The sequence below is a fragment of the Monodon monoceros genome, unplaced genomic scaffold (assembly GCF_005190385.1).
Source record: "Monodon monoceros isolate NGI ecotype Baffin Bay Population unplaced genomic scaffold, NGI_Narwhal_1 Super_Scaffold_2, whole genome shotgun sequence".
NCBI classification, from domain to species: domain Eukaryota; kingdom Metazoa; phylum Chordata; class Mammalia; order Artiodactyla; family Monodontidae; genus Monodon; species Monodon monoceros.
This window is the reverse complement of record NW_021703776.1, coordinates 87,353,062-87,378,476: the sequence shown is the minus strand read 5'-3', so window position 1 is coordinate 87,378,476 and position 25,415 is coordinate 87,353,062. Positions and strand designations below refer to the sequence as shown.

At 50.2% G+C, this 25,415-nt stretch overlaps 1 protein-coding gene across 2 annotated transcripts; it reads right to left on the bottom strand.

Annotated features, from left to right (window-relative positions):
- Positions 1-396: 396 nt before the first annotated feature.
- STRA8 (stimulated by retinoic acid 8) lies at positions 397-25,186 on the bottom strand. 2 transcript variants are annotated; one of them, XM_029233912.1, is made up of 10 exons: positions 25,080-25,136; positions 18,435-18,632; positions 14,596-14,671; positions 13,862-13,946; positions 11,294-11,295; positions 11,024-11,048; positions 9,752-10,037; positions 5,221-5,294; positions 3,582-3,693; positions 567-641 (listed from the first exon to the last, which is right to left on the bottom strand). In XM_029233912.1, exons 2-10 carry the CDS (start codon positions 18,624-18,626, stop codon positions 567-569), a joined length of 927 nt encoding a protein of 308 aa, XP_029089745.1. In that variant the 5' UTR covers positions 18,627-18,632; positions 25,080-25,136. The 2 variants fall into 2 exon arrangements, with proteins under 2 accessions (XP_029089744.1, XP_029089745.1); XM_029233911.1 differs by lacking the exon at positions 11,294-11,295 and having other exon boundaries at positions 397-641; positions 10,862-11,065; positions 18,435-18,659; positions 25,080-25,186.
- Positions 25,187-25,415: the final 229 nt, after the last annotated feature.

The window sequence follows — 25,415 nt, the reverse complement described above, 5'->3', positions numbered from 1 at the left end:
GGGCCTCACCAGAAAGCACTCAGAACACTGTGGGATCTGGCTTGGACTCCGTTCAGGAGTCTTTATTGTCAGAAAAAGCAGATGTAGCTGATTCTACCTTGATGTCCTGGAGCACAGGGTTGAGGTCAACACTGTTCCTGGGCTCCTAGAACATGCCGGATGTGTGGTGGGCTCCAGAACTCTCTAGAACCCATCAAAACAATGCCCTGAACCCAGGTGTGCTGCAAGTACCCGGTGTCATGGAACAGATCCTGCCTGTCCTGTTCTTGAAAGGCTCGTGGCCTGGGCCTCGGGTGCATCCGGTACCCCCTGAATAGGAGCACAGTGGGAGCAGGTGTGTGCCCTGCAGCAGGCCAGCACCTCATACCAAACAACCCTGAAAGACTGACACGGGGCCACACTCCTCTTAAATACTTTATAATAATCAGAAACTACAACCATCAAAATGCTTTCAGGACAGCCCATTCCAAAACGTCCTGCAAGGCTGAGGCAGGGGCAAACCTGGGCTGTGAGCATTCAAACTTGGAGACTGCCCGCCCTCCTTCACCCCTCCTGCTCCCACTGCATCACAGATCTTCATCGTCAAACGTCTCCGTGCACCTCAACATTACTGTCTCATCGTCGAAGGGAAGGTCTGGTTCCTGCAAAACACAGGTAGAAAAGGATTCAACTTTATTTAAGGGCTCTGGGCCTCAGGCAGAGGAGAAGGCCCCATCATCTCAGACGTGCCCCCCTCCCTCTGTCTCTCCCCCACGTCTCTTCAGTGGTATCTTCTTCTCCAGCTTCCAGCCAGGAAGTTAAAAGCAATGGGGGGCAGGGAGTCCATTTCTATTTCACTCCACTCAATACTCTGTCATCTCCAGAATGGCTTCTCCTGGATTCAACAGAACTGACTTCTTTCCTCTCCTGGAGATTTCTGGGATGCCGTAAGAGAGACGGGGGCAGTCTTAAAGCTTCATCCAAATGCCCTCAACAGAGGATGGTGAATTACACCATTATGCACCCACCAGCTATTTTAAAAAAAAAAAAAAAGGAATGAGATCCCTCTCTATCCGTAGGATAAGCTATTTTAAAAGGGCAAGGTACAGAGCAATGTGTATAGTAGGCTACCATTTGTGTTTGAAAGATTACATAAATATCTGGAGAATACCTTTGGATGGCTGTACAGAAACTGGGCATGGTAATTGCCTTCAGGGAAGGGAATGCGATAGTAAGCAAGGGACAGTGGTAGGCGAAAGACTACGTTTTCTTTGTATATCTTTTGGTAACTTTCGAACTTTAAACCATGTTCATGGGTTAGCTGTTTGGAGATAATTTTTTAAAAGAAACAGCGCTATGTCTGTTTAGCAAGGGTTTCTCAGTCCCTTAACAATGACCCCAGCCAACCTCTCTGACTCCCCATTACCTCTTCCCCTAACCGTACATTCCTGGGTTTATGTTCTTCCTACCTCTCCGCACCCCAGCAGAAAATCAGCCCTGTAATTTGGTAGCCCTGATGGTTAGGGGTTGATCCCCTTGGGCCCCGGGAAGCACCCCTAATCCAGCCAACTATCTTATGAACATGGGACCTGGTCCCCAGGGTGACGGCCAGATTGGGGGTGACTGCAAATGAAGCCTCTCCAGCTCTGGAGAACGGTCCCCACCTGCTGTGCTCTACTGATGGGGGAGGGGCGCACGAGAGCCAGGGGATCCAAGAGGGGGAACAGCTGGTAGGAGGAAAATCACCCAGACCCGTTGTTCAGGGTGAGGATGCGGTAGAGGTTGAGAAAAGTGGGAGTCGGTGCATAGTGGTTGCCCGGAGGCCAAGCGTCCTGGGAGGGAACCACACGCTGGAGTCTCTGTCACACAGAGTGCTTGAATGTCATTCCAAATGTTCTGCTTCCTTAAGCCTCTGAAAACGGTGATGAGGCATTTTTAAGCTGCAGATTTGTGAAAGCACTAGTCTGTGAGAGGTGTTTGCTGGAATTGGGTGCTGAAATGTGTTGAGTAGTGTTCCCTCTAATTCATATCCTCCTGAAACCTATTGGGAAATAGAGTCTGTGCAGATGTAAGATTAGTTAAGGATGTCAAGCCGAAATCATCTGGATTTAGGGTGTGCCCTCAACCCAAATGGCTGGTGTCCTTATAAGATGAGAGGGACGGAGAGATACACAGCAGAAGGCCATGTGAAGACGGAGGCAGTGACTGCAGTGATGCAGCTACAAGTCAAGGGATGCTGAGGATTGCTGGGAGCCACCAGGAGCTAGGAGAAGGCAAGGAAGAATTCTTCCCTACAGCTTTCAGAGAGAGCATGGCCCTGCCAACACCTTGATTTGGCCTTCTGGCCTCCAGAACTATGAGAGAATAGATTTTTGTTGTTTTAAGCCACCAAGTTTGTGGTAATTTGTAACGTCAGTCCTAGGAAACCAATACAGGTACTAATTAAGTTTCATCCAACCACCTCCCGTGAAGCTGATAGCGGGGGACAAACGGGGAAGAGAATGCAGTTGCCCTCTTTACAAACCATCTACCAAAGCCTGAGGCCTCCTGCACGAGGACACTCTTGAACAGCCTGTTCAAAATACAGATTTCTGGGGCTGCATCTCGCAACACTGGATGGGAATCTTGGGTGTGGGGACATCAGGAGTCTGCATTTCCAATGAGCTCCCAAGGCGATTCAAGTCTGAGTACCTCTGCCTTCCATGGGTGCTCCAGCCCTGCCTGTTCTTTCTTTCCTGCCATGTGTAGAGAAAGGAAGCAGGGGAAGCAAAGACTGTCCCATCGATCCATTCTCAAGGCCTTGGTAAAGTGAACTGACTTCACTGTGTCGAGAGAAAAGGACACAGTGGTCAGAGCCGGTGGCCAGGGGTTGGGAGGTGGAGAGCAAAGCGCAGGGAAGGGCCCTGGCTCCAAGTGGAGATTCAAAGTGGTCTTGGCAGAGGGAAATGAAGGGTTAGCGGGAAGAGGGCCCCATGGAAAAGCTGTCCGAATTATTTGAGACATCTTCATCCCTATCACTTACCTTTTTAATGAACAGCTATAGTTTTGCTAAATTCGTGAGAAGATCAATGGCTATGAACCTGAAAGGGCCTGTCCCCTTGGCAGCTCAGGCGTAACCCTCTCCCCCCGTGGAAGCTCCCAGGAATGGACCTTCTAACCAAGACCCCCCACAGTGCATGTCCCCGTGGGCTGCACAGTCAGCTTTTTGGAAGCAGAAATTAATATCCTTCAAAAGCTGGCAGCAAATACTACCCCGGGGTCTCCGAAGACGATGAAACGGCCCGGCCTCTTAGAAAGGCATCAGGGAGTCACACAACACGTAGGAATGCCTGCGAAGGGCCAGGCCCCTGAGGTCTGGTCCCGGCATCAAGGGACTCCCAGGCTCAGGTCTGCCCTGAAGAGCATCCCTCCCTCTGTCTCTCCCCTCCATTTTCCCGGACATCCTCCGTTTCACAGGATGCATTAGGCTGAAGTCAACCACCCGTGGAAGAACGTCCCCCCGCCGGGGTGTGAGCTGGGGGGGCTGTAGCCGGGTCTCCCTCCAGAGCCCTTCCCGCCCTCCGAGGGGAGGTGAGCCAAGGCCTCACTCTGCTCCGTCCTACCTGTTTGAACTGAGTGTTAACACAGCAAAGGCCTTTAAAAAAATTGACGATCTGCAGGTAGAGCTGAAACTTCTCCTCGGGATTTTGTGGGTTGCAGACAGCCAGCACGGAACTGACAGCAGAAAGGAGGAAGAAACAGCAAACCTTTAGAATCCTAACGTTTTACCTCTGTTTGTACCCACTAAAATGTTTGGATTACAGTGGGAGCCAAGCACTTTGAAGCACGCAGCCGAGCCCTCCATGGAAGGTTTGCATGGCCCCAGTTCCAACATCGTGTCTGGAACCTGCTGGGAAAGTGAGACTACAGGGAGGCAGGCCCGCGTGCCTAGCTTAGTGTTCTGAGCTGTGGCCTGTGGAACAAGGAGCGAGATTTCCTCTCCTCCCGGAGTCAGGCTCGTACAGCAACGCCATACGGTTCTGCTCCCACCGGTGGTTGCCCAGGCTCAGGGGGCTCAGGGCACGATCAACATCAGCCCCTTGAGATGCCTCCGCTCAGGAGGTCTAACACGGAACACGGGCCTGGCGCAGAGGGCAGGCTGCTTTGCAGATTCCTTTCCTGCTGCTTCCTGGGACAAGGGGAGAAGCCTGCCAACAGGACCGTGAAATCAGGCCTGGACAGCTGACTTCCTGTTGGAGTGAGGTCTCACAGTCAGCGTGAGAACCCCTGGCAGCAACCCCTGCCTTTTCTAGGGAAAATAGAAAAAAAATTTTTTTAATTGGTTGGGTTTTGTTCCATCAGTAGAGTGAGGAGTTCCAAGTACACTTTGCCCACTTTTCAACAAAATCGTCTTCACAGCCCAAGCCCAGCTCAGAAACAGGAGCGTCTGTCTCCAGCCAGTTTCAGCCAAATCAGACTCCACATACAGCTGGGAAGAGCCTGAGTCACCAGGGAAAAGTGCTTTGAGATTTTGGGCAAGTCTGGCTGGGCTGGGGGCGGTGGGGTGGGAGCAGAGGAGCAAATGCTGCCCCCTGACCTGCCAGCAGGCGGCCAGGGCTCCAGGCCGTAGCCACAGGCCTCGGGGAGAATGGACATGTTCTTTGGGATCACGAGGACATGAACGTCAGCCTCACTCCCAAGGCAGAAAAACTAAATTTTCTTGCTTCTTTTTAGCCAGCTATGCAAAGGGCCTGTGCCTTCAGGCTGTAAGACCACAGCTTTTCAAAGTAGCAAGGGAATTTCCATCCTAAACTTTCTTTCTGAGAAAACACACCTCTTTTCTTTTTTTTAAAACAAGCTCCTTCTTGTTTTAACATCTCCCCAGATGCTCTTCTCACTTCAGGGCGTCAGCCATCCCCTCCTCCCCTCCTTCCACATCCTTCCCATCAGCACTGTGAAAAGCAGCTTCTCCCCTTGTGCGCGACTCAGAGCCCAGGGCACCGGGCCTGTTTCCACGTTGGCCCCGGCTCTCTGTGGCCCAGAGCCCCCCGCCCACCTCCTGGACCAGACCGACTGCTGTAACCTGCCCACGGCCACCTCACCCCGGGGAGCAGTGCAGCACAAGCCACCTGGAGTTGATAACCTGGTGTGTCTCAGCCCTGGGCCACGATGAGAGGCTCGTAAACACCCCAACAGCGGTGCCCATGCACACACACACTTACACACTCATATACACACACAGTCTCACACCCCCTTCTTCACCTGGAGCTAGATGTACTTGGAACCTCACTTTTGTCCAGGAAACTTGCCACATCGAAGGCATCTTCCAAAAGGATCTGAAAGGAAGCACAAAACTTCATGTGTCAGAAATACCCCTACACTTTGACGTTTGCTCTGGGCGGCTGGGGGAGAGATGCGTAGAAAGCCTCTCTACCCCTCAGCCCCAAATGGGTGCATGTTAAAGCTGAGGCCCAAATCCCGGCTCTCTGCTTGGTGACCTTTCCAGAGGATGAGTATTAAGTTCTTGCCCACCCAGAACAAACTCCCGACCCCAGAGGTGGCTGAGAGACGGGGAAGCACCGGGGACCATGGTCTCCTCCTTTTAAAGAAAGCAGGAGCTCAGGTGCGAGATGCAACAGCCAGAGGTGAGCCTCAGTTTACACTGGAAAGGGCTCATCTACTCCTCCCGAGGGGCAGAGACTGTCTGAGCCCAGGATCCACAATCTAGCGGTTTCATGCCAGGGCAGCTGGACAGAGGTTAAGGGGGCTCTGGGGTTAAGCTGCGGGAAAGCCGACTCCCAGCCCTGCCACTCACTAAGCTGTGACTTAATTTCCCAGATCCCGAAGGGAATCACAACAGTGCCTACCCATAGGGATGCTGCAAGAATTAAATGATGTATGGGAAGCACCTGGCACAGAATAATGGCTCAAATACGCTAGCTATCATTGAATACTATGTGCTTTGTAAAAGAAACACAGGTTCATCTTGGAAATTGTGGAAAATAGAAACAAAGTTAAAATCACTGAGAAACAGTCCCACCCAGGGATGTCCATTGTTGACATACTGATCTGTTTCCTCCAGTCATTTCCCAGGGCATATTATAGCATATATTTCCTATTTTGGAATCTTGCTATTTAGAAAGTTCTCAGTTCTGCTTTTTAAAAATTTGTTGACAAATATTAAATATTCCATGGGAACATGATATACACTTAGCATTGCAGGATTTAGTGAATATACAGGATATGCTTGGTTAGATTTGAATTTTACATAAAGAATGAATAATTTTTTGGCATACAAATGTCCCAAGTATTGCATGGACACTCTTATATGAAAATTTTAACTAGCTGTGCTTTTTACCCCTTCTATATGGGAGTCAAGAGGGCATTCTCTGATCCTAGTTGGCAGGTTCTAGCAGGTTCCCCAGGGTTTCCTCCCCTCTTACCTGGGGACACATTGCTCTTTGTCTGGGGGCCTTCTGTCTGCCCTTCGTGTCTTTTTTTTTTTTAAGCTTTTTTTTTTTTTTTTGATGTGGATCATTTTTAAAGTCTTTATTGAATTTGTTACAATATTGCTTCTGTTTTATGTTTTGGTTTTTTGGTGGCAGGGCATGTGGGATCTTAGTTCCCCAACCAGGGATTGAATCCGACCCACTGCATTGGAAGGCGAAGTCTTAACCACTGGACTGCCAGGGAAGTTCCCCACTTCATGTCTTCTTACAATTCACTTTCCCGGAACTGAATTCCCTGGGACTCTGGAATTGTGAATTGTACTCCTGGCTTTCTGGACATTTTCTGGTGTCCTTCTTCTTGATATCCCTTTGGTCACCTCAAAGAGGATTTGGGAAGGGGTCACTGAAAGGCCTGGGCTCCTGTGTCCATCAGCACAGAAGCCCATTGTCTCCGTGTTCCTCCCCAGCAGGCCTGAGGCAGGGACGCAGGACCTAAATTCCTTCCCTCAAATCAATCAGCCCATCACAATCACAGGCCACATACCATCCTCACCTGTGCAAACCCCTCTCACAAGCCAGCTCTTGGGGGCAGCATGGCCAGGCTCTGAGGTCCTTCTGGGGCACCCAGCACACTTACGGGGCCGCACCTCTCAGAAGTGAGGGGCCCTGTCCACCTGATCCCGAGTCCAGGGGTTGGCCCCAAACGCAACTGTTCCACAGCAGAACCTCTCAGGTGGACCAGGAGCTGCAGAGGTTTCACTGCAACTAATTTAGAAGCCACAGCAGGAGTAACTGGCTCTGTACCTACCCTATAACTGTCATCTGTTCCACTCACCTTGTCACTCAGCCCTGGCCTGGCCCAAGCCTGGGCACGGCGATGCAGGCAGAGCCCTGCTCTGGGCATGGCTAAGAGACTCTGCTGCCAGCTTCCCTCAACACCAGAAGAATGTGAGCCCTTAGCCCTTCCTGAAAAAGCCCAGACAAGCTGCTTCCGTGATTTGGAGACATTGGATTCTGAAGTTTTCTCTCTGGGTCTGCTCCTCCTTGAGGAAAGGTTTGTGCTGCAAACACGTGTGCAGTCAGCTTACAGTTTGACAGAATTTTCATGCATTTGACATACGTTTTCTTTTGCCTTCTTTGTTGTGGGACCCCAGGGCCAGGCACTTTGAGGCTACAAAGACATCTATCCTGGCTGATGCTTGCCTTGGGTTGAGGTCTTTTGGGGCTGGTTGTCTGGCCCTGCTTTGCTCATTATGGAGGAGAGCTCACATCCTCTCATGGTGGACCCAACATTCGTGGATAGTCAGATCAGAAACCATAGTCCAGTGGAGTGGCGAATGGGGGGTGGGGACGGGGCATGGGTGGTAGCGGTTGACTGTGGCACATCTGCCCTGCGAATTCCCTCGACTAACACCCGCAGTCATCAGTCACCTGGGGTGCTTGTTCAAAATGAGATTCTGAGCCACCCCCTTGGGGACTCGGATTCAGTGGGTCTGGGGTACTAGCCAGGCACCTGTCTTTTTTTTTTTTTTAAGATTTATTCATTTGGCTGCCTTGGGTCTTAGTTGAGGCATGTGGGATTTTTTTTTTTTTTTAAGCCTATGCTATCGATACTATTTCTTATTTAATTTAATTAATTTATTTATTTATTTTGCGGTACGCGGGCCTCTCACTGTTGTGGCCTCTCCCGTTGCGGAGCACAGGCTCCGGACGCGCAGGCTCAGCGGCCATGGGGCCCAGCCGCTAAGCGGCATGTGGGATCTTCCCGGACCGGGGCATGAACCCGTGTCCCCTGCATCGGCAGGCGGACTCTCAACCACTGCGCCACCAGGGAAGCCCTGGGATCTTTAGTTGAGGCATGTGGGATCTACTTCCCTGACCAGGGATAGAACCCGGGCCCGCTGCCTTGGGAGCACAGAGTCTTAGCTTCTGGACCACCAGGGAAGTCTCCAGGCACCTGCCTTTTAACTAAACTCCACTTGAGAAGCATCAGGGGAGATCACGGAGGGTAGAGCATAAACAGGTGACCAAAGGGCAGAGACTTGAAAAACTCTGTGATGAAGGATACAATGCTTGAAGCAGGAACTATGTGCCCTGGACAAGTCCTGCCACATGCTAGGCCTTGTCTGTGAACCGGAAAGACTGGACAAGGTGACCACTGCTCTCCAGGCCTGGGCCCTGGTGGCTGGGAAACCTCCCAGAGAATGGGGCCTCCAGGGCTGGCCCCCAGCATCAGAGGCTCTTGGAGGAGGTTCTCTGGCTCTAAGACTCCCCAGAGAGACACTGGACGTCCCCTCCAAGGGACCACCCGCGAAGGAGTATTTGGAAAGTCAGGGCAAAGCAGGGGTGGGGTCCATGGAAGCTAAATGTCCCGCAAAGCACTAAACAGGCGCGGAGAGCAAAGAACTGCCCTCCCCGTTAGACAAGGGAGGGCAGATGCAGCCGCAGGTGGTAGCAGCAGCCTTCTGAGGCTGTCCTAATTCTGGAAGAGCAGCTGAGGGGCCCAGTTTGAGCTCAGCGCTGAGCTGACCGCTAACCTAACGCCACCCAACGCTCTCTGCATGGCTCACCATGGCTATTCTTGCTGCTTGAACGCCGAGAAGCACATTTACGGTAGAGGCGTAGTTGCCTCCTCTGCGTTCCGCTACGCTCTTTGGGGTGGGAGCTGACCTGCTCTCAGGGATTGGGCCTGATTGATCCTATCTCGATTAGTCATTGGCTCAGTAATCTGGCAATCTGGCCAATTCCGGCCAATGAGAGGGCAGGAGAGGTATGGTGCAAATTTCTGGGAAAGTTCTTCCTTGACCCTTAAGAAAGAGGAGCAGGGAATCTTTTCTCCTACCCGGTGTAGGAAAGGAATAACAACTTGATTGCTACCAGCTGCCGTTCCACAGTCACCACATGGGGTGGGGGAAGTGGGGTGGGGAAGGAAGGTGAGATGCCGGCCTTGAGACGAGGCAGAGCAGGCAGACGGGAAGAGCCGAGTCGGCGGCGACGACGCAGGGAGACGAAGCGGAAGTCCTCCTGCCTCGGGCCCTCCCTGGCTGTGCCGAGTACATTTCCTCTTGGTTTAAATAGCGAGTAACTTGAAGCCGAAAGAATCCTAGGGCATACAACCTTCTAAACCTTCTTTTCTGTAATCCCCATGGAAAGGCCAGGAAAGTAGCAGGGGAAAAATAACTGTGGTTCTGTGGTTGCGTATATAATGTCGGGAAAATCAGAAACTTACCGCGCGCGCCAGAATCCAAACAGCACCTCCAAGTTACTGTCTGACCCGGGCAGCTCCCTGGCATCTCCAGGCAAAGGTGATGCCCACCCTCCACCCCACCCGTCGGTCCGCTCACCTCCTCAGGGGTGGAGACGAGCGAGCAGCTGGCCCCCTGGCTTTCCACTCCACTGTCCTTCACGCTGCCCTCGGCACAGGCCGGCTCCTGACAGGCCCCCGCGAAGCCCAGGAGGCCGCTGTGCTTCTGCGCCCAGGCGTGCTGGAGGCTGGCCTTCCTCTCCTCGGAGAGGGTCTGCCACAGATGGGAGATAGCCGCAGACATGATGGGGAGGGTCACCTCCTGCGAGGAGACGATCCCGTTCTCGGTCAGAAGGTCCATCGTCTGCTTGTAAAAGTTGAGGTACCTGCAACAGAAAGGTCAGCAACTCCCAGACCTGAAGCCGGTGGCCCGGGGTCCCGCCCAGGCCGGCTCCTCGGGATCCCGTGGTGGCGGGGAGAGGGGAAGCGAGCACAGCACACAGGCCTTGCCCGCGCTGTGCTTCACCAGGGACTCAGCCTCACTGGCCGCGGCCTGCCCTGCCACTTGCAGAGTAGAAGCTATCTGGGGGGCCATAGGCGACTTAGCTTTGTGCTTTGGGGGTCCCTCCCCAAGTCCTCCCAGCGCCCCCTGTGAAGCTCTCTGCCGGACAGAAGAGAGGACGGGAGGCAGGGCAGGCTCAGCTCTCCCCCCAGGGGAAAACTGCTTCAAGTTTAGAGCCCAGATGTGTGCAGATATGATATGACCTCGCTTTAATTTGGAAGCTGTGGAGCGAGCCTCCTTCTACTGGGCCCGCCCCTTCCACATGGATGTGGAGGGCCTCAGGTTTGTGGAGGAGCGGTGAGGGACAGGGGGAATCTGAGCCATCCATCCACTGCCTTTCTTACTCCAAGATTAATTAGTAAGGCTGCTGAAGCAGACCTGTGGTGTGTGTGCAGCAGTGGGGGTGGCTTTAGCTCTCATATCCCACCCACAGGCCCCCCAAAGTCACCCCAAATAAAGTCAGTCTAAGGAAACACAGTTCACGTGCTATGCAGATGTGGCTTCAGGACTATTTCTCTGGCTCCTCTGCCAACCTCATCCCTGAGCCCCCGCCACGTGGAAATCCTGGAGCTTCCATGACTCGGGGCCTGCAGGACGCCCCAGGTGGAGCACCTGTCCCCCTCCCCACAGGGGCCCAGCTCTTCACACCGTTCAAATTCCAAGAGGTCTGGCAGCAAGGTGACTGAGGAGTTGAAGAGCTCCGCGTTTTTCTCCTCTGCCTTCTCCTCCTCTGCCTCGTCGTCTTCCTCGTCGTCGTCCTCCTCCTCTTCTTCCTCCTCAACCTCCTTCCCGACTGCCTCGATTGGGCGCCAGCTGTTGGAACCTTTCTGATGAACTGTATTTAATATCAGACTGGGGAGGAAATGGAAACAAGGTAATCCCTCATGAACATCAAGACTGAAATTCTTGACACAGTTTTAGCATATATAGACTAAAGAAAAAAAAACCTATATGATCATCTCAATAGGTGCAGAAAAGCGTTGGCAAAATTCAACATCCATTCATGATGAAAACTCTCAGCGAACTAGGAATAGAAGGGAATTTCCTCAGCCTAATAAAAGGCATCTACAAAAAACCTACAGCTAACATCATATTTAACAGTAAAAGACTGTTTCTCTGCTAAGATCAGGAATAAGACAAGGATGTCCTCTCTTACCACTTCTATTCAAAATTGTGCTGGAGATTAGAGCCTGTCCAGTAAGGTGAACCAAAGAAATAAAAGGTGTACAGATTGGAAAGAAGAAATAAAACTGTCTTTATTTGCAGACAATGTGATTATCTATGTAGAAGATCCCAAAGAATCTACAAATATGTGACCAGAACTAAGGAAGCAAGGTTGCAGAATATAAGGTCAGTATACAAAAACCAGTAGTATTTCTATATACTAGCAATGAATAATTGGAAATTGAAATTTTAAAAAGTACCATTTACAATAGCACAAAAACCCATGGTTAAATACTTCGGTTTAAACTAAAAGCTCCATCTAGAAAAGAAAAAAATGAATAAGTTGGGCTTCATAAAGTTTTTAATTCTGCTCTTCAGAAGACAGTTTTGAGACTGGAACAACATGACACAATTTGGAAAACCAGGACTTGTACCCAGAATCTCTTTATACTGATAGGAATAATCCCCAAGGTATCAGATTGAGTTAAAAAGCAAGTGTGCCAGAAGAAAACATAGGAGAAGTCTCAACCCCTTTTTCTCTCTCTCTAATCTCAGAGTGGAGGAAGTCTTTCTATTCACCCAACATCAGGTGCCATTATAGATGGAGAGATTAGACTTCATTTTTGCATGGACAAAAGAAAAAACAGAAACATTGAAACCAAAATAGGAAAACCACCAACCAAGGTACAATTGTTTGGAATCCATATACTAGAAAGAGGGCTAATTTCTTACGATACATAAAGCCCTTCTACCACTAAATAAGAAAAAGACCACCAACCCAACAGGAAAATGGGCAAAGAATAGGTTAAAAAAAGCTCCCAGGAAAGGAAATACAAATGATCCTGAACAAAGGCACTGAAGTTCACTCATAATTTAATTAATTAATTAAAATATAATAATTACAAAATGTAATTAATCTATTCCTCTGCTGGTACCACAGTTTTAATTATTGTAGGCTTATAATAATTCTAGTGGAAAAATCCTCCCTAATTAATATGATTCTGAAAGAAATTTAGTCATCCTCATGTGGATAAGTGATACAAGTATTAATAAGATTTTAGTATGTGATAGTGGTCGTATGTTAAATCAGGAAGGAGAGGATGGCTTATGTAATAAATGTGGTGGGATCAGTAGCTAACATCTGCCTCACTGAGATCATCTCCCAGGCTGATTTCCAGGTGGGGCTAGTCTGATTTGTAAAACGTGGCCACAAACACCCTGCCACGTACACTCAACAGACACACACACACACACACACACACACGCACGCACGCACCCCACTCTTGCTTCCGCCCCCCGACGACCAAAGCAGTGCAGAGTGTGATTATAGGTGATCGTGTCCTTCTAATACTTTTCTGTATTCTCATGTTGTCTACAATGTGAATTTAATTTAATTTAATAATCTATCATTTTCCCCTGATTATTTCCCTTAGGATATAATAATACACATTTATTGTTTTAAAAAATGGGAAAATACAGAAAAGCACGGAGAAGGAAATAAAATTCATCAGTAGTAACCCCACCGAAAAAAGAGGAAACAACATCACTTCACCTCGGCAGGCTCTCAGGAGGTTCTGACAGTAAGCAGTTCGCAGTCCCCTTTTCAGAGTGAGTAAAATTGTTTATACACGTACTCCTGTGCCTCCTGAGAGGCCAGCCTGAATGTACACTGTGCTGGGCACGCCCTGGGGCCACCAGAGGTGATGAGGGCCCAGCCATTGTCCCTAAAGTCCAGGCCGCTCTCGAAGCAGCTGTGCAGGATGGTGGTACAGGGCCTGGGTCATCCTTTGAGAGCACAGCAAAGACTAAGTCTACAAAGCACACATCAAAAAGTGCGAGAGTTAAATGTTCAAAATGAGATCATAAAAGTACAAGAAAGACATTGTTCGTATCAGCCTCTCTTGTCTGACTGTGACATTATAAAGGAGGTTCCCCTTTCAGCATCTGTGACACCTGAGTGTACTACTTTTCCTTTCCTCTCTGAAGTTCAGTTTGGTTTTTCTTAGGTTCCTACGAAGCTTGGAAAGTAGGCAGAGATTTGGATTTTCATTATTTTCATATATATCCTCAATAAAGCCATTAGGTGAGTTTCTTTAAAAGCTATAACACGATATGAATACTATGATATCATTTCTCTACAAAATAATGTGCAAAATGAAAAAAACTAGGACATTTGTTAAGATTAACATTGATTTTCTTTGAGTGGTGAGATAATATGTATTTTAATTTTCTTTTTTGGGCATTTCTGTCTTTTTGACATTTTCTGTTAATAAGTAGGATTTTCATAATCGGGAAAAAATCCAATGCATGTGATTCGAATAAAACAGAAAAGAAATCTCTCCAGCACAAGACTGTTCTAAACAGGTAAGCAGCACCTCTTCCTCGGTTCTGTGTTCTGGAGGGGAAAGGTGGGCTGTGGAGCTGTAGCAGCACTGTGGTAGTAGAACAGCAGATTCTAGGTCTCCTGGTGCTTGGGTGTCTTACCTGGGATTTCTAGAGTACATGCTGGCATATTCTTCCTTGACCTCCTCTAAGCTGTTTACATTCCCATCCTCCAGGTTGAAGGATTCTATGAGGGAAGTTGAAGTCAAGGGTCACACAGGATAGTTGGGACTTTGTCCAGTCTCTCCTGCCTTTCTGGCCTGGGTGGACCATGGGTGGTCGCTGAGCCCACCCAGGTTCAGTGTTAGGGAGTCAAGAGCCCAGTTCCACGTCTCCTTTTAGGTGTGCGGGGAGAGCACTAGAACAGGGGAAGAGTTTCTTGAACTGGACTTTCTCAGTCAAGACATGGAAAGTATCCCTTTCAGAATTCGGCTTTCACTAGCTTATGAAACCCAAATTCCCAGCCAGCCATGTCTCCCAGCCTGAGTGCAAGGAAGGAAGACAGCTTCTGCCCTTTGCTCTTGAGTTGGACAGGCCCCAGTCCACTTCTCTGGCCTCTCTGACCTGAGGAGGTCAGGCACCCTTCAACAGCACCTAGGAAGGAGCTCATCATGCTCACACAGCCCGCTGACATCTGTCTGTCCTGCCAGACGCTAAGCTCCCTGAGGACAGGGGCATGGATCTCACCGTACCCCTGGCCCAGGTGCAGTGCCTGGCACACAATAATATCAATAAATATATGTTCACTTGGCTTAACCCAATCTCCTTGTTTTCAATAGAAAAACAAGCCAGCCCTTCCCTGGGAGGTAGAGGGGTGGCAGGAAGGGATTTCTCACCTTTCAGCTTCAGCAGAGTATCCAAGGTTTGTTCCAGTTCCTGAATATGATTCTTCGCCTTATTCAAAACCTGCCACTGAGGACAGAGACAGACAGTGCGGAAAAGCCAGGCTCCCACCACAGAGAAGGTTTTGCGGACACAGGAGCCCCTTTCCTGGCCTGAAGCCACCCTCCCTCGGGGGCAAAGCCCCAGTCCTTGACGCTGTCGACAGAAAAGGTAGGAAGTTTGTTCTGATCCACAGAAGGCATGACATTTACTTTGTATTCTGGAAACGGTTCTCACAGAAATATCGAAGTATCTGGAAACAATTAAGCTGAGCTCAGCAGACAGCTAGGGTTGCACACTACTGTATACGCTACATGAAGTCGGCGTGGACGGTGACGGCACAGGTGGCCTGATGGTTAGAGCTCCAGGCGGCACGAAGGCCAATTAACTTCTGCTCGCTTGTCCCAGTGTGCGACCGGCAGGTTAACATTAAACGTGCTAATATTGTTTGTTTGCTAAATGCGTACACTCTAGTTGATCTAAACATTTATCAAGTGCTCTGTCAACTTGAACTCTGAATTTCCTAGTCTGCAAGAGTAGAATCACAAGCATTTCTGCCCTCACTCCCTCCCTCCCTCCCTTCCTTCCTTTTGTACTGTATGTAATATTACTACAGTCAAAATGGTAACCGCAAGATTATTCAAAAGTGAGAAACGCTAAACGTTGTTTATTATGCAGACACCCGATGCCTGTCAGGAGTCCCACACCTTCATCAGGAATGTATGAGGGCAAAGCTGTGCGCTTAGCCCGGGGACACAGAGTAAACAAGACAGCCTTGCTTTCAGGCCGCTGACATTCTAACAGGGAAGATGAGCGTGGAAACAACCACTCAACGCACAAAACACATAACAACTGCGTGTAACAAGTGCTAGAGTTCAGTAAGCACCGCAAAGGGCTGTGGGAACGCACGGCAGCGGGAGGAGGGACCCATCTAACTGGATGGAGCCGGGCTTCCGGGCAGCTGAGCTCAGCTGAGCCCCAGAGTATGCATGGACTCTGAAGCGCTGGGGGACGCAGGCCTCGCTCAGGGAGCTGTGGAAAGAAAGGAAATGGGGAGGTGGTGGGAGAGGATGCCACACCAGCCAGGAGCCCACAGCCCAGGGGCTGCCATTCTAGACTCCCGCTGCCCTGGCTGGTGCACAAGAAGACTTGAGGAACCTCAAAGCACAGCACTCTGAAGACCCAAAAGACAGCGACAGGAGAACACAGTGGGCTACAGGATCTCCTTTAGAGCAGGGGCCACCTGCTGTCTTACACCATCTGCTGCCCCTGTCCCACCCCGGCTTCAGGATTATACCGTTGGGTCAGCAAGGACTCTGTCCCCTCTTCGGACACGAGGGGCTGACAGGTGGCGTGAACCTCAGGCTTGTTCTCAGGGTGAGGCGAGGACTTTCTAGTCCTCTGGTCCAGGCTGGTCACCTGTGTCCGCACAGCCGGGCCACCCCACGCTCACCTCGCAGTCTCACTACGTCAACTGGACCAGCACAGAGCCAGGTAAGCCAGGTGCAATTCATTGAAATTCTGTTTCTAGAATGGTTTTGGCAGGCTGATTTTCTTAGGACCTTTGTCTGGGTTGAATTGTGTTCCCCTAAAAAAGATATATTGAAGTCCTAACCCCCAGACTTGTGAGTGTGACCTTATTTGGAAATAGGGTCTTTCTAGAGGTAATCAAGTTAAAAAGAGGTCATTAGGGTGGGCCCTAATCCAGTATGACCGGTGTCCTTATAAAAAGGAGAAATTTGAATGCAGAGACAGACACACACACAGGGAAGACAATATGAAGACACAGGGAGAAGACGGCCATGTAACTGCTCTGTAAGCCAGGGAATGCCAAGGATCGCCAGCAAATGCCAGAAGCCAGAGAGGCAAGGAAGTCTTCTCCCCTAGAACCGTCAGAGGGAGCACGGCCCCGTGGACACCTTGATTTTGGACTTCTAGAGGCCAGACCTCTGAGACAATACATTTCTGTTGTTTTAAGCCACCTGGTGTGTGGTATTTTGTTTTGGCAGCCACAGACAACTAGTAACACCTTGCTACCACACGTACGTGCATCTCACTCCTGTAGAACAAATCCTTTCTCCGTGGACATTACAAATGCAAAATTGAGGGTTGTTCCTCCAGCACGAAAGAGAAAGAAGGAGAGCACAGAAAACATCTGATTTCCAGACCGCCCTCTGGCTGTGCCATTCCAGGCAAACTGTCTAACTTTCTGGAGCCTCACTTTCCTAAGTGATACTCCTAAGTGATACTAACATTCTAAACCACATATGACCATGCTATGTTTTTCATGCTACTATATTGCAGAACTCCACAGCAGGCCTCAGGAAGCCATGACTGTTGTCCCTGTTTAACAGGTGTGTTAACTGAAGCTTAGCGAGTAACCTGCCTCACGTGCACCGAGGCCAGTTAACATCCAGGCTCTCAACCACCACGTCGTGAGGTGTGAGTTTTAGGGGCTGCAAAGGGTTTTCCTCTAGATTCACTTCCACTCCTTACTGCCAGCCCTGAGTACCTGTTCTTTCTTCAGCTGTGCTGCAGTCTGTGCACACTTCTTCACTGGCCAATGACAGGGACTTTGGGGTTTTCGTCACCCAGGGGACACAGAGCAGAGCTGTGCTGGACAAGCTCTTTGCTGAGAGGCCCAGATGTGGACTCTCTCTCCCCACCCTCACCTGAGTCCCGAGCCCCTGCGCCTGGCTCAGCCAGGGAGTAGCCCTCCCCATACCTCTCCCGCTACAACTCAGAGCCTTCCAGAGGAGCACGTGGGACCTCTGTTGATATTCTTCCAGCCCCAGTTGGAGCCCTGCACAAGGGCGCTCTGGGCGCCTTCCTTGTAATTTCCACAGAGGCCCTGGCCCTGTGCCCACTGAGGGGCTCTTCTGTGTGCCTGCCCTCAGCAAGGCTCTGGTGCCAGCTCCGGAGGCAGGATGCTCCCACTCGTCAAATGGTCCCTCTCCATAAGTGCAGCTCTGCTGAAAGCACCAGCCCAGAGGGAAACCTGTTGTCTGGAAGCAGTTGCAGGGCATCGGTCTGGTCCAGAGAGATGGACGGGGAAAGAAGGCCAGGTCTGGAGCCCGAAACCAGGCCTCCTCCTGGATCTGCCACCAACCAGCTGACAGGTCCTGTCTGGAGTCCAGTTCCCTCCTCTTTTAAAAGAGGGTGGGGGGACTTGAGGCTGTCGGGGACCTCTCCCCTGTTGGAGACCTCCTAAATGCTTCCTGCAGTGATACCCACTCCATTCTCCCACCACCACCCAAACCCACCCGAACCTTCCGTGCTCCACCAGAGGCACTGATCAGCAATGAAAAAGCTGCATAAGAAGAAAGGCAAAATTAAGATCAGGAAAAGATAAATGCCTACCTGGAGAGCCCTGTCGCCTAGGGAAAGACCTGGTTGATGCATGAAAACTGAGAGGCACACATGGGCATGTACTGGGTGGTGTGCTTTGGGGTATGTGTGTGTGCTTGGGCTGAGGACATAGGGTCTGGGCAGCTGCTAGAGGCTCACCACTGCCCGTGAGAGGGATGGGCATTGCAGTCACTGGCTCACCGGGCCTCTCGGGCCGTCACTTCCCCTCCAAGGCCAGGCTTGTCTGCAGCAGGTAGGTAAGGCCCGGCTCTCAGGCTTTATCCACATGCAGCAGCAGACAGAGTGCCATGAGGGGTCCGCAGCTGACCGCTGACCCACCCAGGCCGCAGCCCTCGGGGGCGGGAGCTCCAGGCCAGTTCCCATCTCGGCTCCACAATCCCTCCATGCATGGGACCTTTTCCTCCCTACCCTAAGGTCCCCGTACCTTTGAGGCTGTGAGATCAGAGTGGGAGTAAACGGTCTTCCTGAGGCTGTTGAAGAGCCCTGCCAGGGTGGCTCGGTGGCGGGCCTGGGACAGGCGTCTGCGGGCCACCCGCGGCTCGACCTTCTGCAGCTGTGCCAGGGACCAGGGCATTGCTCTGCCGCTGGGGTTATTGTCTTCTCCAGAGGTCTCCATGAGAAGCTGCAACGTACCAGGCTTTGTTTGGCCCTAAATAATAAAGATACAACATTAAAGAAAAAGGAAAGTGGATTGAAGCAGAAAGAAAGGGAAACAACTCCCAAGTAAAAGGTCCCAAACCAATGAGTCTAATCGATGACAGATACACAATAAATAACAGATGATACAAAATCTGTTATTGAAGCTCGACTCCTAAAACACAAGGTGCTCATATCTGACTTACAGTTGAAGGGCACAGCTGCTTTACACCAGGAAGTTTCCAGGACCTTGCAGGTACTCACCAGACACTTGTTAATTGACCACAGTGGCCAAGGAGAGCAAGCCGTACCCTGAGATCGCATTCTTTACAGTCTGTCAGAGGTGGAACAAGTATGTGTCCCACCCTTTGAGGTCTTTCCTACTGTGAGAAGGCACCCCTCTGAGTTGGGAAGTAGTTACACAGGTTTATGTAGTATGTGAAAAAAATCCATCAAGGTGTATTCTTTAGATTCGTGAACTTTTCCGCATGTATACTGTACCTAAAAAAGAAGAGAACGCACTCTTCTACATGTGAAAGCAAAAAGGTACGTGATGGCAGAGAAGTGGAAGCTGGTTTGCCTTGAACTGCTTCCAGTGGGCTCTGAAAATGATCATTATGTTGTCCTTGGTCACATCTAACTTTACAAATCAGGAGCCCTTCTCTAAGAGAGGCGGTTCTAAGGCTGATAATGTAACGATTTTAATAAAAGATTGAGCCATGGATGGCTCTGCCAGCAATTTGAACAGGGGGCTGCATTGTCATCACCTCTATACTCGCAGGAGGTACTCAGCACTGGGGTTTGAGTGAATTACGATGGGAGTTCTCCGCGGGGTCCACTCTCCCCTGAGCACAGTTCTGCTGGGCAGAGACAATGCATGACCTGGGTCGGTTTTGATGTATGTCAGCCACCTGGCGAGACCGATGAAAATACACACGCCCAGGCCCTGCCTCAGAAACACTGGATGTGCATCTCCTGGGGTGGCCCAGGCGTCTGTGTAGGTGACGTGCTGCCCAGACGATTCTGATGCTTTCCCGGTTGAGCCACCACTGGGGCACAGACAAGCAGCCCCTCTCTCAAAGCACCTCAGCTGACAGCAGCTGGGAGCAAAATCTCCTTCGAAGAGGGAATATCAGGGAAGGAGGTGGAAGAAAGCTTTCTCACTAAGTTCTAGGGGGAGAACTGGCCACAGAGACCACGAACCCAATGAAGTAATGTGGGATTTTAAAACGTCTTTTAGGTCAGACAGCAAGTCTCCTGTCACCAATGTGGTCTTCACTAGGGTGTCCACTTTGCCTTGGTGTGCTTCTCAGTGGTGGGAAGATGGTAAGTAGGTGCCATTTTTGTTGCCTGCGCTGGTCCCTTTCAGCTCCTGTAACATTCATTCCCAGGAGTTATGCCATCGGTGTGGGGAGGACAGCCACAGAATCACAAAGGCCCATCCAGCCCGAGGGCTAGGTTACATCAGAGGCCACACTTTTATAGTCTCCAATTTCCAGACATCAACAAATCTTTAATAGGGAGCAAAGTAAAACAGTGAAGGTTTTGAACTACCTACAGAAAAACAAGAAACTTTTGAACCAAAGAACATAGGTCTTCTTTACCTGTTTAAATTAAAGAGAAATGCATGTGCATGGACACCAGGGAATTTAGGTGGACAAATGGAGGAAAAAATACCAGGATCCTCCCAGCATCTCAAATTCTCTAGTAGTCTAGGAACAAGAATACCAAAGGCCTTTGGGCTTGTGGGGAGTCTGGAGTTCTCCCAGTGCCCATGCTGATAATTTGGGTTTCCTCCCAGGCTTCTACCCAAACACATTCCTCAGGAAATATCTGGATGGCTATGGGGACTGTTGAGTCACTGAATAAGGGTGCAGCCCTCTGCCTCTCCCATAGCCAGCAGACACTCCCGTTACTTGCTGCCTCTGAGGGCAGCCTTCTCTGCCTGCCGCTGGGGTGAGGATGGCACCAGAGCATCTGCCCAGCTGCCGGGTGCTGTGGCCTCCATCTCAGCCTGCCTGTCTCGGGCGCCCCAGGTCAGGAGCTGGGAGATGGGAACACTGCAGTAAAAGATGGGAGATGATCCTTCCATTCTGCTTTCAGTGGGGAATCAAGCCAAGGATCTAATCAAGATGTTAACCTTCATTAGACCTTGTGCAATTTTAAATATCCTATTCCTAGATGCTCCATCATGCTCTCCACTAGGGATGATTTGCTATGATCCCCCAAAGCCATTCTTTCCAAGTTATCTTTATTGACTTGCACTGTGGACCCAGCAGGAGCTTAGGTGGATACTTTTCAGACAGAGCCTCTTGTTACAATAATACAGCTGGATCTGTCCCATCCGCATCTGTGATCTGTGTGAAGGGGTGCTCGCCCAGGACAAGTACCACAGAAGTCATGTTCTTGGATGCGGGAGGGGAGGGCAGGACCCTCCTCCGCCTTCTTGCAAGCTTGGCTCTTTTGCTAGGAATGGGGGAATTAACGGTAAAAATGAGATCAATAAGTGATCTTTTATTTCAAAACAGAACAAAACAAGAACAAACCTTTTCTCCTAAAGGTCCTACGCAGATACAAAGGGTGTTAAGGAAACTGTCCCCAGCAGTAGACGTTACTGCCCTGCCCACCAACCCCTATTCTGTGGCCCATTCTCTTTCCTCCTACCGAGAATGCCTCCCTGCCCCCAGTTTCTACCTCTCTAGAGTCAGCTTGTCCTTCAGTTCCCAGTTTAAGTCCCAATTTCTCTGAGAAGTTTTTCAGCCCCAGTCCACACAACTTTTTCATTTCAATCTTGTTTTGCCAACAAATCGGTATGATCCTTCATCAGGATCCATGTATCCAGCATCTAAAGTGTCCTTCCTGGGGTGCATCAGAATAGGAATAACACAGGATAGCATTAAGAGAAAACATTGGGGGCAGGAAATAATAGCGAGTTCAACCCTGACCCAAAAGACCTCTCTGGATCCTAAGCATTTACAATCTCATGAATTCAGCTCTTGACAAGGTTCACAGTGAGAAGCACATATTTGAGAAGCTGAAAAAGAAAAAACCTTTGAAGGTGATCCTGGCCCATTGCCATGTGAGACAGGTGGGGAGGGATTATACAGGGGCAAGAACCTGGGTATCCTATTCTGGCTCAGGAAACGGGGCATGTTTGGAGGGTGAGTGTGAATTTCCGGGCATCTGAAAGGTGTAAGAATTGGGGGAACTCAGTACGGGGATAGTTGGTGGAAGGAAGCTAGTCCTACAAATCCACGGTGGGTAGGATGATGCAGGGATGCTCCCAGAGATGGTACCCGGCCAATGAGATGAACCAGTGTGGGAAAAGGCAGGATGGATTATAGATTGGCTCAAGACCTGGGTTGTAACTCTTTGTTAACCAGCAATGTGACTATTTATGAGCCAAGAAACCTGAAATCTTAATTTCTTTATCTGGATAAAGGAGGTGAAAAAGTCCTCAACTAGATTATAGTTTAAACTTTCCACCCCTGGAAGGTCAGTGTCACAATTCTGTGACTATCCGGAACAAGGGCAAGTAGCACAAGCTGCTCATTTTCCAACAGAAGTGGAGGAAGGAGCATACAACAGCATGGGAAGCTGCATGTGAAGGAATTCTGGGGACTGCAGCTCCGTAAACAAATGTTTACTGGGCACTTTATGCAAAGCCCATTCATTCTGAGGGAAACTGGGGCCAAAAATAATATTAGGCATTTCAGAATGGCCATAACTCTGATATCTTTTCCTTTCTAAAAACTTTTTACTGTGCTCAATTCTGTTCATTAGATCAGCCTGCTAAGTGTAACCTTCAGTCTCACAAAGTTAGAAGACAGCTTCATTGATGCATTCTTCTAAAAAGGCATTTTGTGAAGGTTCATACTATCATGCCATAATTCTTATCACCTCTCATGTATAAAGCAAAGTATACTTTCACTACCAAAGACTTTCCAATTAAAACACCACTTAGTACCCATTTAGGGCTGATATTTTTAAAAACTCCCTAGGCCGAACTTTCAAAAACTATGACTTCACCTTCTCCAAGGTTCAGAGTAACTTTCAATCATTTTTTTTTTTTTTTTTTTTTTTTTTGCGGTACGCGGGCCTCTCACTGTTGTGGCCTCTCCCGTTGCGGAGCACAGGCTCCGGACGCGCAGGCTCAGCGGCCATGGCTCACGGGCCCAGCCGCTCCGCGGCATATGGGATCTTCCCGGACCGGTGCACGAACCCGTGTCCCCTGCATCGGCAAGCAGACTCTCAACCACTGCGCCACCAGGGAAGCCCTCAATCATTTTTAAGCATCAGTCTGCAAAACATATGAGTGTGATCCAGTCTCATTAGCAAACCCTAAGCAAACGCATACAAGATACTGGATAATGTTTTGCAACCCACCAGCAGCTTCCTTTGGTTCCCTATGCTTATTAGATCATGTAAAAAGAAAATCCAAAATCAGTCTCAGAAATATGTAGGGTGTCAAGATGACATGTACAAATGCTCCTATTAAAGTCTGGACCGAGACCTAAATGTTCACCTGTTTGGATCCAGGGTCTTGAATCAATTGCATGTACATAAACACCCACAAGGACAAGTGCACCTTTATGGAGGAGCCAGCCGGCCGGCGAGGTGAGAAGGTCAGCCCCTACCCGCCACAGCGTTGAGTCGACTCTCACCCTTGGAGGCAGATGGGCACCCAGGCACACGACGTCCCCACTCCCGGAACACGCGGGCCGCCAGAAGGCTTGACAGCGGTGGCAGCGGTCACCGGCCTCGCATGCCAACCAGAGTGGTGACCGTGTCTCCACCCGGGCCAGACAGACCCAGCACCTCGGCACAGGTGCAGGGACCAATCACAGTGTGCCTCCGGGCTCACAGCCAATGGGGACGCGCGGTGGCCAGCCAATGAGGGTGCAGGCAGTGGAACAGTGTAACATTTTGTCTGAAGGCTACACAAGAAGGCGGGGAGAGAGGGGGAGGGGCGGGGCTGAACTTCTCACCTTTGCCCGATGGCTCCTTTCCAAGCGGAGGCCCAGGGGGCAGGGAGGGGATACCTCTGTCATCTCAGGTGCCCCAAACGGCTTGTATGTGCCCACAGAGAACTGAACGGATGTCCTCCGACTGGGTCTGCTCACCTGACCTGGAGCCCCAGTATCTTCATCCCTCAGACGGGGCTCTGACACCTGCCTTACGCGGTTATCCTGAGACTTAGAGAAGAGGAGGTCAATAAAGGGTCTAGAGCAGAGGCTCCCTGTCTCAGGGGAAAAGATGAGAGCATGCAGGCGTGAGGAAATAGACGCGTAAAAGGGGGAACCCGGGAATGATGTTTTAAACTAGGGAAGAAGAAATGGGGGTGGGGCTTAAGAGGGGCTGGGCAGAAGAGGCCTTTAAAAGAGGGGATCAAAATAGCAAGAAGAAAAGAGAAAAGGTGCTGACTCTTTGAGACAAGAGGAAACATATTCTTCCAGCTTAGGGAAAAAAATTCATTTTACCCCAAATATAGATAGACTCATGTGTCTAGGTTTTTTTTTTTTTAACATCTTTATTGGAGTATAATTGCTTTACGATGGTGTGTTAGTTTCTGCTTTATAACAAAGTGAATCAGTTATACATATACATGTTCCCATATCTCTTCCCTCTTAGGTTTCTTTTTGCTTGAATTCTTGCACCCCTGAATGTTTCAGGATGTGGTGTTCCCATGCCTTCAGTTTTACCCTAGGAAGCAGCAGCCAGGCCAGGTGCCCCTTGCTGCTCTCTGACCTGGGGCAAGCTGCTTCACCCCGGGGCAAGGGTGAACCTGAGGTCACACAGCCTCGCTGAAGCAACCTGGGCCTGGTGGCGCTCAAATTGGGGTTCTGATCCAGGATGCACCTCAAAGTGGCCGTGAGGACCACAAATGAGTTCTACCTAAAGCAGACAAATAGGGCGCCTGGCACGCGGCGGACACTCCTGAAATTCAACTTCGGGTCTTTGTGGAACATTAAATTAAACGTTGTGTTATGTAGAAAGAAACTGCCACACGGAAAGCACCCAGTAGGAGCAAATTCTCCTTCTCCCTTTCAAGGTGAATGTAAAATGTTCATTTTAAAATCAAATTCTGCCTAGGTTGAGGCCCTGTCCCTGCTGGCTGTCCATGACCCAGGGTCACGGAGGGTCCCTGAGGAACGGCTTTTCTCCCCTCCCCCACTCCCTGGTTTCTCTTCCCTGGGAGCAGAGGGCATTCAGGAGTCTGTGTACCTCTGTCTTGGAGGGCCTTACGTTTGCACCGAGAGGGCACACAGAGGTCCAGGAACCAACCTGCCTGGCCTTCATCTAGTCATCCCCGCCCCCCATCAACCACCAACACACACTCAGCTGCCTCACTGGATGAGGCCCACTGGGGAGCAGATCTGCACCCAGAAGAAATGCAGTCCTGGGGTGGGATGTTGCTAAGAGGGTTCCTTACCTGCCGCAGCCTGATTTCTTTATAGAAAATGAAGATCTCTGGTCCACTTAAGTCAACCTTCCCCGCAGCTGTGAGGCAGGAGGCTCTGCTCATGAACCCTGGGACCTCCGGGTGGTCTCTCACCAGCTTTGGATACAATCAGAGTTCTCCACGGCAACAGCCAAGGACACCCCATCACCTTCTGACCCTGACCCCTCCCTCCCAGTACCAGAGATCCTGCCCTGTACATGCCTCCTCAAGGTAACATAGATCCCGCCCCCAATGCCAGCCCCCTAAGTAGCATAGATTCCGCCCTGAAATACCCCTGCCCTCCACCAATCTGATAGCACTTCCTCC